The sequence below is a fragment of the Procambarus clarkii genome, chromosome 38, assembly GCF_040958095.1.
Source record: "Procambarus clarkii isolate CNS0578487 chromosome 38, FALCON_Pclarkii_2.0, whole genome shotgun sequence".
Taxonomy (NCBI): domain Eukaryota; kingdom Metazoa; phylum Arthropoda; class Malacostraca; order Decapoda; family Cambaridae; genus Procambarus; species Procambarus clarkii.
The window spans coordinates 16,410,072-16,426,206 of NC_091187.1; the positions used below are offsets into that span (position 1 = coordinate 16,410,072).

Consider the following 16,135-nt stretch of genomic DNA (forward strand, 5'->3'; position numbering starts at 1 on the left):
AATTTAGCCACGTTATTGTGACTCATCGCCTGCATGTGAATTTAATATTAACCTTAGCTTTCTGTCATTCCAACTACTGCAATTACAGTACTTGCACTAATCTGCAGTGTAATTTACATCAGAACAGTCTCGGTTACTTATTTTACATGTCATGCCGGTGCTAATTAGGGCAAGAAGAGAGTATCCCTATTAAAAAAAACAAATAGAGGTTTACGTGGTAAGAATGATCACATCTGAAATTTCTTTTAAATCTGTCTTCTGACATAACCTATGAAAAGATGCTGGGTGTCCCTGAGATGGCCGATTACCTCAGATCAGAAGAAACACTTGGGCTCAATATCAAGGCATAAGGACGATTAAGAAATATACTGTATATGATATAACATACATAAATTCGTATCTATGTCTTATACCTATCTATTGTTATCGACATATATATCTTCTTCACCAACGTACCTGGTTACAATATTCATTGTGTCAGGTGTATGCCCTAGACCTTGTGTTTCACAACTGCTAGATCATTCCCTTGGACCTCAAGGTGACCCCCTGGTTCCTTAAAGTTTTTATTACGGGAAGTGTGTTTTAAAACCCCATTTATTTAGTTTTAAACATTTAAAATGGTATGAAATTTGACTACAACAGAGACTTCCCTAATCGACTCATAGAATCCTCCTAACCTGCATATAGTCATAGTATTTATACATTACAGAAATGGTTTAATTATCACAAGCGATGGAATGAAGAGGCCTTGATTAGGAAGTGACCTTCGGTGGAGGGAGCCCTGCTGAAGGCTGAGTCCAGGTGTGGTGTATATATAAGGTTGGACTCCTGGTCACCTGCCATCCACTGCCCACACCTCCACTACCAGCTGCAGCACCCCACGTCTCCAGTCAACATGAAGGTGGTAAGTGGACGAGGGAGAGAGGGAGGGAGGCCAGTGGCCAGTATCTCAATAGTCACTTAGTTTGGTTTTATATTAACTTGATTTACTCAAATTACAGATGGAGATATATGTTATAGCATTGTTATGAACACACAATAATAATCAAATCAATACAGTCAGTGGTTACTAATTAATTTATACTGATAGCAGTGTTTCCTACATTTTTACCAAGCAAATCCGGTGTCATAACCCGAAACCGGGTCTAATACCTTGTATTTCTTAAGGAAAATACATCATTAAGTCGTGTATGATGTCTTTATACATGGGGTGCGAAATATATGTAGGAGCTTAACTGGCTGGAGAAACTCAAGAGATTGGTTGCTTAGCTTATTATTTACGTTTCGCCAAAAGTTCCCGTCACATTACTCTGACGATCTCGATTATATCTTGGTGCTTTTAACTTTGAAAAGTTCTACCTTAAGTTCGACAGTGTTTGTGCCATTTGTGATTAAAATTATATCTTTGTTTATCATAACATGTGTATGTGCTGAAGCCGGGCTGTTTGTTGCAGAGATTACTAAAGGCCCAGTTTATCGAAGACCCAGTTTACTGAAGGGCCAGTATGCTGAAGGACCAGTTTACTTAAGAGCTCATTTGATATGTTTCACACAATTAATTAGCTACTGAGTAACAATATCTCAAGAGTTTGCCTGGGTCATGTCTGGCCTAGGATATTCAAGGGAGCATTCCAGCTTATCAAAGATATTTAGGAGCTTTTCAATGTTTGGAACAGCTCTTGTCGTTCGGAATGGACATTAGAAGACCAGTTTCAGTTGCTTGAGAATGTTCTCTTGTAATTTTTAAGCACCACAGTTGGTTATAAGGCCAGTCTGGAGCATTAGTGAATAATTCTAAACTTTTAATTAATGTAAGGTTGAAATATTAAGTTCGGTTCTGAGCATCGTATAATCTCTGGTAGATTATCACTCGCTACACCAGCTCGTTCTCTTAATTTACCAAAAATGTACAAAACACAAAGTCTTAACCTAACCGTAAACTTACGAACTCAACCAACCCAACTAACCTAACCTACCAATGCATAGAAAACATGGATCTTTAAGAGCCGTTACTTTTCATAGTACTGTACCTTGTAAGTTGAACATTGGGGGACTATAACTTGCAAAACGAGACATACAAATTGAAGGGGCAGGTTTAACAACCAATCACTAGGATATGAATATTTGGGTAAAAAATAATTGTTGTTATATCAGATGGGCAGGAACAGGCAACCCATTTTTTTTAGGTGTAGTGTGACAAGGAGAGTTTCAGGATACATTAACGCTTATTCACGTGGGAGAATTTTATCATTCACGCAAGAAAAATGTATAATGTACCACTGAAAGTTCTTGTTGTATAACCCTTATATGCCACAAACGTCAATGTTATCCACTGTATAATCACAAACATTTCTATTATTTATAGCATAATCCTGATATCACCAATGATCACGATACATTTGTTTAACCCTGATATCAAGCCAAATACTTAAAGAAAAAGTATTTGCTTGGTAGTACCTAGAGCATAGGTTCGAATCCTCGCCACTACTCCTACGAGTTTTCTCCTTGATACATCACATTAATGTGAATTATCTGTGCAAATACTTACAAATTCCTTATATAACAAGTTTCCTCCTGTTATACTGTACAAGTATATTTCTTTTATGCCAATGCTCAAGAATTTCATTAAACATTATTTTCTTCACAACTAAATCTTTCTCCAGCTCGACTTATTTTAATCATTCACTATATCCAGGTTGTGATCTGTTCAAATGAATTTTTTCTTGTGAAACATTTTCTCTAAAGTGTAAACTTTAATTAAATAACTTAATTTATCTTCCAGCTGTCGTTGATCCTTTCCATAATGTTGGTGCTGAGTGCCATGTTCGTAGCAAGTGAGGCTCTGCCTGGCCCGATCCCCAACCCCGAAGCCAACCCAGAAGCCAACCCCGACCCCGGCTTCAAAAAGAGGAAGTTTGGTGGTGGAGGATGCTGTGGGGGCGGCTACGGGCGCAGGGGCCATGGTGGATACGGAGGTGGGCACAGGTGGGGGTAGAGGGTACCTGAAGAGCTGCTGCACCCTGGGAAGACATGGATCTTTAGTGCCACTCCTGCCATCTGGGTGCTCTCTTGCACAGGGTGTCTCCTGCACAGGGTGCTCTCCTGCACAGGGTGTACTATTGAATCATTCTCTTTGCCAGTCTAAATCAAGAATACTCACCTTCATTGCAACACTGAACATCTTTTTATTCTTTCCATGTGATTTGTGGTCATGTTTAATTGTATATCTTCTACATCAAAAAATTGTAATACAATAAATTCAATTTAAAACTAGTATACATTAATATATTTTATTTATATACAATGACCTTTTCTCTCCTCAGCAATAACTAGCTGTAAATGTTATGCATTTATTTACACCTAAATAAAAAAGTTTGTACTATATGTATGATTATAAATTAATTAAAAATACTTACAGCAAGGGATATATATACAGAGAGGTGTACCCCATTTCACGGTGCATATACACAGAGTTTACTTTAATACTGGACAATGTTCAGAGTTAAAGTATACTAGCTGGATGGTCTGTAAGCTAGTCTCACGGCCTTAACAACCAGTTGTTGTTAAGCCTTCAGCTCAACACCGAACAAAACACACACAACCAAACCAAAATACATAGAATTAAACCGAAATACATAGAACCAACCAAAAAAATACATAGAATCAAACCAAAAACACATATTAGTTACCATCATTAGTTTGCTAGTTTTAGTCAACCAGCAATAGCCAGCCAACTTTAGTTAGCCAGCTTTAGTCTGCGGTCATTAGTCAGCCAGCTTCAGTCAGCAGTCATTAGTCAACCAGCTTCAGTCAGCAGTCATTAGTCAGCCAGCTTTAGTCAGCAGTCATTAGTCAGCCAGCTTCAGTCAGTGGTCATTAGTCAACCAGCTTCAGTCAGCAGTCATTAGTCAACCAGCTTCAGTCAGCAGTCATTAGTCAGCCAGCTTCAGTCAGCAGTCATTAGTCAGCCAGCTTTAGTCAGCGGTCATTAGTCTGCCAGAATTAAGAACCCGCGGCAGGCAGGAAGCATTGTCCAGGAAGGAGATAAACCACAAAAAGTCAGCATTATAAATAATAAAATTCACAATATATTTTTTCAAAAAATATAATTCCAAAAATCGTAACGTTCAAAAAATATAAATAATGGACCTCCAAATAGTCTCAATTTCACACTGAAGCAGAAGCAGTGAGACTTGCCAGTTAGACATCCTTGTGTGTTCCACACTCTGGTTTATGGTGACCCTCATGTATTATGGCGACCCATGTATCATGGCGACCCGTGTATCATGGCGACCCGTGTATCATGGCGACCCATGTATCATGGCGACCCGTGTATCATGGCGACCCGTGTATCATGGCAACCCGTGTATCGTGGTGACCCGTGTATCATGGTGCCCCATGTATTATGGCGACCCGTGTATCGTGATGACCCGTGTATCATGGTGACCCGTGTATAATGGCAATCCATGTATCATGGCAACCTGTGTATCATGGCGACCCATGTATCATGGCGACCCGTGTATCATGGCGACCCGTGTATCATGGCGACCCATGTATCATGGCGACCCCATTTAAGCTATTAGATTTTAACTTTTGGAAACGTATCCGATACAGCAAGAGATCAAGATATGCTTTAAAAAATAACATGATAGTTTCCCAAAGACTGAAGTGATATAATAACGTAATTTTCAGGATATTCATTCAACTGTTTAAAATATTTGGTTGGGTATATACACAAAGAGAGAGGTCCTGCTTCTTGATGTACATACACAGAGTGTTTGCTTGAGTTCCAATCAACTGTATGTTCAAAGATAAAGAATATGTACTTGTAAGCTGGCTATTAAGCTAGTATCACGGCCTTAATAACCTTCTTGAGGTTGATGGACCCCCATAAGATAAACACCTATCTTAATATAATGTGCTTATATTAGTCTTTATATATTAATGATAGTCATAGAAGGGTTAACATTCTCTCTCTCTCTCTCTCTCATACTGTACCCTCTCCAAGCCTCCATCAGCACTTCAGTAGAGAGCTGGAGGAGCCACCTGGACACCAAGGTGGTCGCAGCTGAGCCAAGATGGCGGCCCTAGCATTCTCATAGTCTCGGAGCGGTTCACGTTCCTCTACCTGGCCCAGCCACTCCTCATATGCCTTCAGCGCCTCCGTCGAGCGTTCTCCGCTCCTCCTGGCTGCCGAGGACTTCTCTATTTCGGATGTGACTCTGTAAAGAGATGATGTGATGACAGTGTACCATAGTAGCGTCCTTTGGTGACTATGATACACGTAAAGCAACTTCAATAAAGTGACAACGCTTTTTGAAGCCTTGCCACTTCCTTTAATGATGTTCCAAGAACTAAATCATACAAGCATACTAATCTAACTCTAACTTAATCATACAAACATTGTGATGAAACACTAACTTATCATAGAAGCATGCTGATCTACCATGAACATAATCATACAAACATACTAATCTATCACGAATTTAATCATATCAAGCATACTGATCTTACACGAATTTGCAAGCATAATTAAATTATTCGGAAGAAAAAATGTATCACTTTTGTAAACAAAAAAATTAACATCAATAATTTTGAATTATTTTAGTCCTGCTATTATAGGCAACACGAAAACTGATGTAAAAGGGTAAATTTCAGATAAAATATTCTTATTTCTCTCTATAGCTTAAGATGATCTCTACAATTACAAGATTGGCAAACTGGAAAGTGGAATTTTCTGGCAAATGTTGAAACTGTTTCTTGGAGTGTCTGGAACACCTGGAAAGATTTGCTAACTTTGAGGAAAGATTCTGAAAATAATTTTTATTCTAAATACCCTACCAGGTATTATTTTTACTCACATGACTTTTCTCATATTCTCGTCAGCTTCCAGCAACTTGCTTCTTTTCCAGGCCGCAAAGGCTAAGTTGGCCCCCTGCCTCTTCTCCAGCTCCTCTTGCTCTTCCTTGCTCTTCAGCTCCTCTTCCTCTTGCTTCTTCTTCTTCCGCTTCTCTTTCTCTTCTTCATTCTTCTGCTGTTTCCACATGAGGAACATCTGTAAGCCCGTGATGAATATAATTTAACGTTTCCCTTCATGAAATCTTACTATATGTATGTTATTAAAAATAATAAAAATGACAATAAAAAAATAACAATAATTATAATAATATAGAAATAATAATCAAAATACAAAAAGAAATCCCATTAACATGCTGTCTCAGTGAGATAATCAGTACGAGACGTGAAGAAGATTCAAACCCCGCACACTTGGTAATCCCATGTCCACGCCCTAAACCACTACAGCACTACATGGTCAAGAACATTGCAACCTGGAATTTAACTGAATCCTCAAGGGCTCTTGAGGCTTCCACTGAAGCCCAAAATGCAATCCTCCTCCCTGACCTACTGACCTGCAAGACTCCTCCCTGACCTACTGACCTACAAGACTCCTCCCTGACCTACTGACCTACGAGACTTCTCCCTGACTCACTGACATAAAGACTTTTTCCTGACCTATTGACACACAAGACTCATTGTTGACTTGTTGATACACAAGACTCCTCCCTGACCCACTGACCCGCAAGGCTCCTCCCCGACCTACTGACATGCAAGACTTCTCCCTACCTACAAGGAAGGCAAATAAACTAACCATTTCTGATTCTTCCTTCTTTAAACACCTCTTTCTCTCTTCCTCTTTCTTGGTTTCTCTCTCTTGTCTCTTCTTCTCTCTCCTCATTTTTGCTAGTTCATTTTTCTCCGTCTCCCATGCTATGACTGCAGCTGTTATTTTCATTTGTTTTTCGTCCTTCACTTTTTCCTTCCTATTCTTCTTCCGTTCTTCTTCCAGGATCATTTCTCTCGCCTTTTTCTTTTGTTGTTTCTTCTTTTCCTCCCATTCCGTGACAGCTTGACTCACCTTCACCTGTAGATCCTTTTTAATCTGAAGTCAAAATTAAGTTTTGAATCAATAGGCATGGATTCAATAAGCTCAGTACCTTAAATCTATAATAAATACCTTAATGTGATCAAAAAGCTGTAATCCCATATGAAAACTTCTACTAGCATTCAGTTTAATTGTTTTTAGGTAAATTACATCTTGCACAATAGCATGATGAATCTACAAGAACATATTGAATCAGAGCAATGGGATTGAACTCATGTCCCTGGATTATTTTCTCAAATAACTTATTATAAAGCCCTTATATCTTTCATTACTTTAGTCTATTTTAATTGTCTAATCAAATTCAGCAAGAACTCTTACTTGTACACTTCAATCTGATTGTAAATAACCTTGGTTATAATCACTATAAGTTCTTTGACCCCATCAAGATTCGAACCTGTGTGGCCAGGGGTCACCTCATTGGCTTCCTAGTACTAATACCCCTCCACCATCGATTGCCTATGAGTGTTGGATGGTTCTGGAGCTCACATTGTTCCACAAGAGTTCCATAACCATTAACAGTTCAGCAACACTTGTGGTGCAACTTGGGTACAGTTTGTCATCAAATCCCAGATCATGCTGGGACCCCCACATAGCCTACAAGCATGAGACCAAGCTTGAATACCCTTCAAGCTGTAAATCCCTATAAAATCTAACCTAGAATAAACTAGAGACACTACAGATTCTTTGGAGGCCATTCAGGTTACATAGACTACTGTGCTACAGGACTCCATTGTGTGTAAAAGAACATATATGCATTTATGTGCTTTTTAAATATACATACATGTTTGTTAAACTCACACACTGGGTTTATGTTCATGTTAAACATACACACACATGAGAGTTTGTGTTAAATAAATATATTGCACACCTTTTGTTTCCTCGTCTCCTCTTCCTGACTCTTCTCCTCGGCTCTGAGTTGTCTTGAACGCAGTTGTCTCGAGCGCCTGATACACCACTCCTCATACACGGCCTGGCTCAGCGTGGCTCGCTGGCCCTCATCTGTTGATACGAACTCCTCGTCAGGCTGCAGCTTTCATATATTACCTACATATGTGCTCTTTGTCATGGGGCCACAGCTCTTAGGGATTACCTATATATTTGTGCTCTTTGTCAGGGGCCGACCTCTCATATAATACAGTACTGTACTTACAAATGAACTCTCATTATTCATTATTGTTATAATTACTCTTTTGCATTATTATTATTGGTAGTAGTGAAAGTGGTAGTGATAGTAGTAGTGGTAGTGGTAGTGGTAGTGGTAGTAGTGGTGGTGGTAGTGGTGGTGGTGGCGGTAGTAGTAGTAGTAGTAGTAGTAGTAATAATAGTGGTGGTGGTAGTGGTAGTAGAACTGGTAAAGGTAATGGTAGTTGTAGTGATAGTAGCAGTAGTAGTTGTGGTAGCAGAAGTGGTATCAATAGTAGAATTAGTTAAAGCAATAGTAGTAGCAGTAGTAGTAGCAGCAGAGGTAATATTAGAAATAGTAGTAGTATTCCATTTAACCATACTTTGTTACTGAGAATGTCAGAAGTTCCAAAATAATAAATAAGACCCACTGTGTGCCCCGACGTACCCTCTGTGTGCCCTGACGTACCCACTGTGAGCCCTGACGTACCCACTGTGAGCATGTGGAGGGCCTGCGGGGTCTTGACCTGAGGGATGACGCGGGTCACATCCTCCAGGGATGTGGTCCGACGGGTGACCCGGGTATGGAGCTTCCCGCTGCTCTGCCACGACTGTGATGATGAGGACCGCTGCGCAGTTCTGGGAGGAAAGGGAACACACTTTGTTCACTGTTCACTGTTGATCATCTCTTCCCACTTATTATGTTCAGTTTCCACACATGTATGTTATTCGTACATGTAATAAAAAATATTTTGTAAAATCTTTTGTAAATTTATAAGCAAAGTTGATAAATTTATAAGCAATGTTATTAAATACGCAAAAATTTTGTTAAATTTAATATTATTTAATTTAATAAAACATGTTTTACATAAATGACAGCAATTTATGTATAAAAATGACATGACACATACACTGTAGCAGTTCATACAGAAATTATCCAGAAATTAGTCATTATTTACATACATGTTATTAATAAAAATTTTGTATAAATCATTAGACTTTAATATAAATTCTCATATCAATACCTATAAGAGACAATGTTTGTTTGTCTGTTGAAGGTAAGCTTCGACTAGCTCATAAAAATTTGCAGTGCAAATAGTCTGGGTTCCAAGCATACATAGAGTGGTGAGAGTTGAGCCCCATGTCCTCCCTTTGCAGGAAATGGCAAATTACACTTATTTCCAAACTCGCTAAATAAAGAAAATCTATCCTCACCAAGATTCACCTATCACATCACATGGGCTGGACGGTAGAGTGACGGTCTCGCTTCATGCAGGTCGGCATTCAACCCCCGGTCATCCAAGTGGTTGGGCATCATTCCTTCCCCCCCGTCCCATCCCAAACCTTATCCTGACCCCTTCCCAGTGCTGTACAGTTGTAATGACTTGGCACCTTCCCCTGATAATTCCCTTCCTATTATATTAAATGTTAGTTAGGGTGGAAGGTGGTAATTGGGAGAGTGAGAGAGGATTTGGGGGAGATTGGAAGAGAGGAGGGGATATTGGGAAAGAGTGGGGGGATTGATTTGGATAGAAGGGAGTGGGAAGAAGGGAAAGAGAGACCCGGTCACAGCCGGGGTGAAGAGAACCTGGATTGGGGCTTAATTTCTATGAAAGAGACCAGTGAAATTCTCATCCCAAGTCTCAGGTGAGTTCACTCTAGTGTTAGTTTTATTCTTTCAGGAGGGGAACGGGAGTGATATTAGAGATTCCTGTGATACATTGAGAAGCTGAGAGACCTGAGGGCTCTGGAAGTTGAAGACCATTACCTGTGGTCTCTGGGAGTGGGAGACCATTACCTGTGGTCTCTGGGAGCTGGAGACCATTACCTGAGGTCTTTAGGAGGAGGAGACGGGACCTTCACACCAAGCATCTTAAGGCTACGAGAGTACTTCCCGAGAGGTTTCTGTCTAGGCTGTCTCGACCCGAGAATAGGAAAAATATATATATTACAACTACTAATATTTATAACAATAAATACGATGATGATAATAATAATAACAACAATAATGGCCTGGTATGTTGCCATCTACAAAAAGAAAAGAAATACATCAGAAGAAACTATAGGTTAATATCTTGGAGACTGATTATTAACCTATAGTTTCAGCCTCTTTGGTTTTTTTTTGGCAGCAGGCTGGCTACCAGACCATATCTTTATATCATCAATTCAAAATTCTTGTAAATATGTAGTTGGGAACACACACAGAGGGTACTCAATAAAATGAAAAGAATCCCAGCATTGATACAGTTAGCTACAGAAAAAGGCAGCACTTGCTTGCAAACTTCAAAGTAACTCTAAAGACATGTAAACAATATAAAATATGAATAATAATAATTCTCTGTGTAATAATAATAATAATAATAATAATAATAATGATAAAGGTTTTTACTGGTGTTATCATAATTATTTTATATGGTTAAAGAGTAATGTTAAGAAAGGTTTTATAGACACATACGGCAACAAGAGAACAATATATCTCTAAAAGCTGATTTGTTTAGTATGTTCGGTCACATAATTGGTGTGAGAAGCCTAACTACAAGTCTACAATGACATCACAAGAACGTGATATATCTGTGAGAAAATGCTAATGCCATATTTTTACATATTTGTAAGCAAATCTTGATAACAATTCTACGGGTGTTTAAGTAGTTAATTCAAAATGATAGAATACCAGAAATCTTACTCGAATGTCCAAAGTTTGCGTACTGTATTTTGTGTATGTAATGAGTGTAAACTTCCACTGCCGCCCCCGGGTGGGTGAGGAGTGGGTGTGGGTACAAGAGTGGGTGAAGGGTGAGTGTGGATGTATGAGTGGGTAAAGGATGGATGTATGGTGAGTGGAATCATGCATGTGGGATAAGTGTAATGAGTCTAGACACTGCTAACAACCAAACGATTAACCAAACATCTCAAATGTCAAATGTTTCAAACGAATCAGACTCGACTACCAACCATGTCAACGGTCGTGGCGTGTGTGGGCGGTGGGCGACGGGGACCAGACCAAACACTGCCAACACTGGAGGGACGCATCCCACCTGCGGGAGATAGGAGTGGCAGGGGCCATCGTTCAACCCGTCCTCTTACAAATTACGCCTGAATTTGGCCTTTTACCTGTATGGCCGAAAATTGACGTAATTTTAACATGAAAAATAATTGAAAACAAATTTTGGATTTTTCTTTCCAAAACAGCAAGGGTTCTCTGGTAGGTTAGGAGGGCAGGAAGGTCTCCTAAAGTTTCAAAAGTCATGAAAACCGATAATTCAAAGTTTCCTCTCCAAACTTAACCAAGTAAGCCGAAGGAATCAAAACAGAAAGCAGGACAATATGTCACTTTTGTGAGCCTATTTCATTAAAAATTACAGTATGTATATTTTTGGCCATAGCACGCATATGAGCAAAAAGCGACGTAATTTTAAGGGGACGGGTTGCATCGTTACACGTCTCAACACAACTAGTCAGTAACTGGTCATTATGTGACACACAACAAGACCAGTCAGTAACTGGTCATTATGTGACACACAACAAGACCAGTCAGTAACTGGTCATTATGTGACACACAACACGACCAGTCAGTTGGGATCACGAATATGTAGCCTAATGTCTTAGGCTACATTCCAAACTAAACTATATTTACGGGTTGGTTAGTAAACTCTTGTGGTTGTCTTAATAACCCTCCAGAGGTAGATCAGCCTTAAGCCCATCACCAACCCATCAGTAATATTTGCAATGATAGTGATAAGCGTTTTATTCCACAATTTACAGAATAATTATAGCAATTATATACAATTACCTGGGATAAAGTCTTGCCCTAATAAGGTGCTAGATTCTATCATAATACTTTGTTATTGGGTTTAGCTGTAACAAAATACTGTGCAAAGTTGGAATCTTACCAATTTTGGAGGATTTTTCCTTGCTGGTTAGGATTTGGTTAATTCCCATGTTGTTAGCTGTGAGCACTGGATTCCTACTGATGCGAGCTGGTTGAGGCGAGGCTTCCCTGGACCCATGGGCAGTGGCGGGTCGGTCATGCATGGAACTCTTGCTCACCAACAGTGGTGGGGTACCCAGACCAGGCACCAGGCCAGACAGCTTCCTATTCACTCCTGACCCTTGGCCAGGGGGCTTCCTAGGAACCATAGCCTCTGGCGAGACATGTAATAAGATATTAATACACACTAAATGGGGTACCCAGAGATGCCCGTAAGACCCAGGCATCCCAGGTCTTCCTTCCCTTTGCTCTTTCCACTCTCTTCCTCTCTCCCAAACTCCATCCAGCTCTTCTCCTATACCCCTCTTCTTCCCTCTTTTCTTCCTTCTTCCATCTCACTTACCTTCTCCACCTCACCTACCTTCTCCACCTTTCCCACCCTCTCCTCCACTCTCTCCATCCCTCGCTCATTCCCACTCCATCTTTATCAAAGAACATCCCTCCCCTCCCTCTCTCCTCTTCATTCCACCCTCTTTCAAATTATTATTTATTATATTCAATTACAAAAAAGGTATAAAATTTATATGTAGGTATCATTCTACCTATTTTTTTTTTACCATTGACATCTGTTGTTTCAGGCTGAAGTGTCGAGGAAGGAGAGTTAATTAACACTCTCATGGGACTCTTAGCTGAGGTTGGACGGGGTCGAGAAGAAACTGCTGCTACTGCAGGCCTAGCGGGTCCCGGGAAGGTGTTCCTTGATCCATCAAACAACGTATGCAGCTCCTCACTCTCGCCGTTACTCTCGGTCTTGTCACTAGCACAACTGTCAGCCTCTCCTGCAACTTCTTCATCTCGTGCATCCTCCTCAGCATCTTCCTGGCTGCTTACGCTGCTCCCTCTACTCTCACCGTCACTACTGCCGCTCTCCTGGCAAGCCTCGAAGGAATATTCTTCCGTGTCGTTGGAATTGGTTTTGTCTTCGATGTTGGAGACTCTTCCTCCGTCATCCCCAGGCTCCTCCATAGGGGAGCTAATGCCCTTTTCTCTGCCTTTCTCAGCCGCACTCTCACTTCCATCGTCTTCAAAAAAGTCATCGCTGCTTGAACTTGCCATGGCACTCGTCAGTCAGCTGCGTCCACCATGCGTGAAACATTTAAAAGATCAGCTAACAGCAGATGCAACACAAAGTACACACACACACATATACTGTAGATATATCCGGCTTATGAAAACGTATGAAATCATGAGAGACGATTGTAACCTTTCTTCGACAATCTCCCAATATGTTAATATTTTAATAAAGTAGAATCTCTTTAATAAAGATTTATTAAATTGTTTGCAACATTCTATAAAGAAATGAACTTGTTTGAATAATTATTTATCCACTAAGTAACACGGAGATATTTTGATCTATTTTGCTACGTCGCTTTGTTTATTTCATGTTGCCATGGTAACGAATAACAAACTTGGTTCGTTTTTTATTTTTCTATTCACAAGTGTATAGATCATATAGGTATATATACGTATGTACAAATCATATATATATATATATATATATATATATATATATATATATATATATATATATATATATATATATAGATCATATGCGTATAAATCATATACACCCTATTCCACATGAAAGATTAAAAAGTGTAGATAAAAAACTAGCTATAAGTTCATCTAATATCCCCCATCTCAGGATGGTTAATTAATCATTGACGGAATCAGGAGAGATTATTAGCCTCCACTGGCAAAATCTGGGTACAGCTCAAGAATATTCTTCCAATACTCGTGACAAATCTGTGATGCACCCTCATTTGGACTGCTAAAATAAGTTAATTAAATTATTTTGTCATGTTCTAAACGGTCGCCGTATTATAATGGTTTTATATAATATATAATTTATGTACCTGCTATAATTAACTACTGCAACATGTAATTATGTATAATTTATAAATGAAATCATCATCATCATCGGGTCACGTCGGTTGTGAGACGACTGCAGAAACCACTGCAACACGGGACTCGTAATATAAAATAATATAATTCTATATAATATAATAATCCTTTGCATATAACATTAAGATAATAAACAATATAACATAATGCCCGGAGAGAAAGAAGAGCACGTCCATCTCCCACGGCTATTGGCTAGTGACTAACCAGTGTAATTACCTAATTGTATCACTTGTGACAATATAGCTCTCCACATGTGTCAGTTGCTTAATTTAGAAACTGTACTTGTGGTCAGTCTTGTGCCCATTGTTGATGTGACGATGTGCATTGAATTTTGTAACTAGCACATCAAGATTGTTACTAGCTTAGCTAAATGAATTGTGGGGGTTCAGTCCCTGAGCCCATTATGTGCCTCTGTAACCCTTTTTCCACTACCACCTACAAGATGGGTATGGGGTGCATAATAAACGAACTAAACTAACAAAGTGTGGTTACAGGATGGGACCTACGCTCGTGGTGTCACGTCTTCCCAGCACTCTTTGCCCTGTGATGCTTTGAAACTATTGACGGTCAGCCTCTACAACCTGCTCCTTTAGATCATTCCACTACCCTTATGCTAAACCTAAAACTTTCTAACATCTCTACGACACATCTGAGTCTCAAGCTTCCATCCGTGCCCCCTTGTTCTATTGTTACTCCTTGTAAACATTTCGTTTCCACTTTGTCAATACCAATAAGTATTTTATACATCTGTATCATGTCCCCCTCTCCCTCCTCCTTTTTAACGTCTTTTGGTTTAGTTCCTTCAGTCTGTCTTCGTACCTCGTCCCTCGCAGCTCTGGGACGAGTCTCGTTGCAAAGTTCTGCACATTTTCTTGCTTTCTTATGCGTTTTTTAAGATGGGGTTCCACGATGTGTGTGTGTGTGTGTGTGTGTGTGTAATTACCTAAGTGTTACCTAAGTGTAATTACTTAAGTGTAGTTACAGGATGAGAACTACGTTCGTGGTGTCCCGTCTTCCCAGCACTCTTTGTCATATAACGCTTTGAAACTACTGACGGTCTTGTCCCCCACCACCTTCTCACCTAACTTGCTCCAACCGTCTACCACTGTTTGCGAGTGTGTGTGTGTGTGTGCATATGGATAGAAAAGGATATTTTAGTTAGGTTAGTTCATTTATTATGTTCTCCACACCTTATCCTGAGAGAGGTGGTACTTCACTCATTCAGTTTACGTTTAGCTAAGCAAATTACATCATTGATGAACTACTTTCAGAATTTAACATGCAGCTCTATGCCCATCCTGTGGGCTGCAGCAGAAGCCTCCCAGAGGCACAAGAAAGTTCAGGAGCTGGGGCCACATATTTTTCTATACTGGACATGCAAAACAAATACTAAGATAACATAATATAAAAGTTAAATATTCTATATCTATATGTGTATGTGTAAAGCTTGAATAGTTCCAAGCCAATGTACGTCGCTCTATGATACGTCTAGGATTTGAGCCTGCTCCCACCCCCCTCCCAAGAATCTTAGGCTACCCCTGGTAGCCTAATGTATATTCCTCTCTGTCAATGACTGCCTAGCCTTAGGTAATCCATGGCTGGGTGGTAATAGTACTGAGCTGCCTAACAAAAATGGCTCAAATGTAACAAATGCAGTAGACATAATATTCCTAGATTTCAAAAACAGATGGAAAAACGCTTCTCGTAAAATTCTTCTGAAATACAGGACTACAGTGCAAACAGATGTTCACTAACATGGCTAGGAAATTCGGGTATCTGAATGCAAACAATAGCTGACATAACGAGGGGGTTTGCCACAAGGGATCGTATTGTAATTAATTCTGTTTTTGCGTTATAGAAATTCCTCAATGACACTAAACTAGGGAGCAAACCCACAGCAACACTTGAACGCCTAAACGTGTATGGTAACCTATCAACAGTATAGGTTAAGTAATAATTGTAATTAAGAAGCAATAAGATGCTTATCTTAACATACTAAGAAGGTTAGGTGAGGTCGGTGTTTTCTATGAAGCTTTTCAAGGTAAACTAAAATATTCCAATCAATTAGTATGTCACATATGCACTTATTAAATAAGCCAATATTGACAATAAGCAAGTGCGAGAACGGGTTGCAACGAGACAGCTTAATGAATTTGCCCAATGAGATTAATTGTTGA

General features: G+C 39.6%; 1 protein-coding gene and 1 long non-coding RNA gene across 3 annotated transcripts; one reads left to right on the forward strand and one right to left on the reverse strand.

Annotated features, from left to right (window-relative positions):
• The first annotated feature begins 419 nt into the window (after window positions 1-419).
• LOC138372400 (uncharacterized) lies at window positions 420-3,278 on the forward strand. The gene is made up of 2 exons (XR_011230833.1): window positions 420-904; window positions 2,783-3,278. It is a non-coding gene; the product is annotated as an uncharacterized lncRNA (long non-coding RNA).
• Window positions 3,277-14,955, reverse strand: LOC123771871 (histone-lysine N-methyltransferase, H3 lysine-79 specific). Of its 2 annotated transcripts, none has more exons than XM_045764604.2 (9): window positions 12,611-14,955; window positions 11,956-12,207; window positions 11,018-11,100; window positions 9,894-9,979; window positions 8,556-8,704; window positions 7,812-7,942; window positions 6,650-6,940; window positions 5,862-6,055; window positions 3,277-5,222 (listed from the first exon to the last, which is right to left on the reverse strand). In XM_045764604.2, exons 1-9 carry the CDS (start codon window positions 13,107-13,109, stop codon window positions 5,015-5,017), a joined length of 1,893 nt encoding a protein of 630 aa, XP_045620560.2. In that variant the 5' UTR covers window positions 13,110-14,955; the 3' UTR covers window positions 3,277-5,014. The 2 variants fall into 2 exon arrangements, with proteins under 2 accessions (XP_045620560.2, XP_045620558.2); XM_045764602.2 differs by having other exon boundaries at window positions 8,514-8,704.
• Window positions 14,956-16,135: the final 1,180 nt, after the last annotated feature.

Coding starts and splice junctions, on each gene's coding strand:
- LOC123771871 (XM_045764602.2), bottom strand. CDS start 13,109: ATGGCAAGTTCAAGCAGCGATGACTTTTTTGAAGACGATGGAAGTGAG. Junction 8,705..9,893: donor CCTCCTCCTAAAGACCTCAG/GTAATGGTCTCC, acceptor CTTTCCTCCCAG/AACTGCGCAGCGGTCCTCAT. Junction 5,223..5,861: donor GAGAATATGAGAAAAGTCAT/GTGAGTAAAAAT, acceptor ATCTCTTTACAG/AGTCACATCCGAAATAGAGA.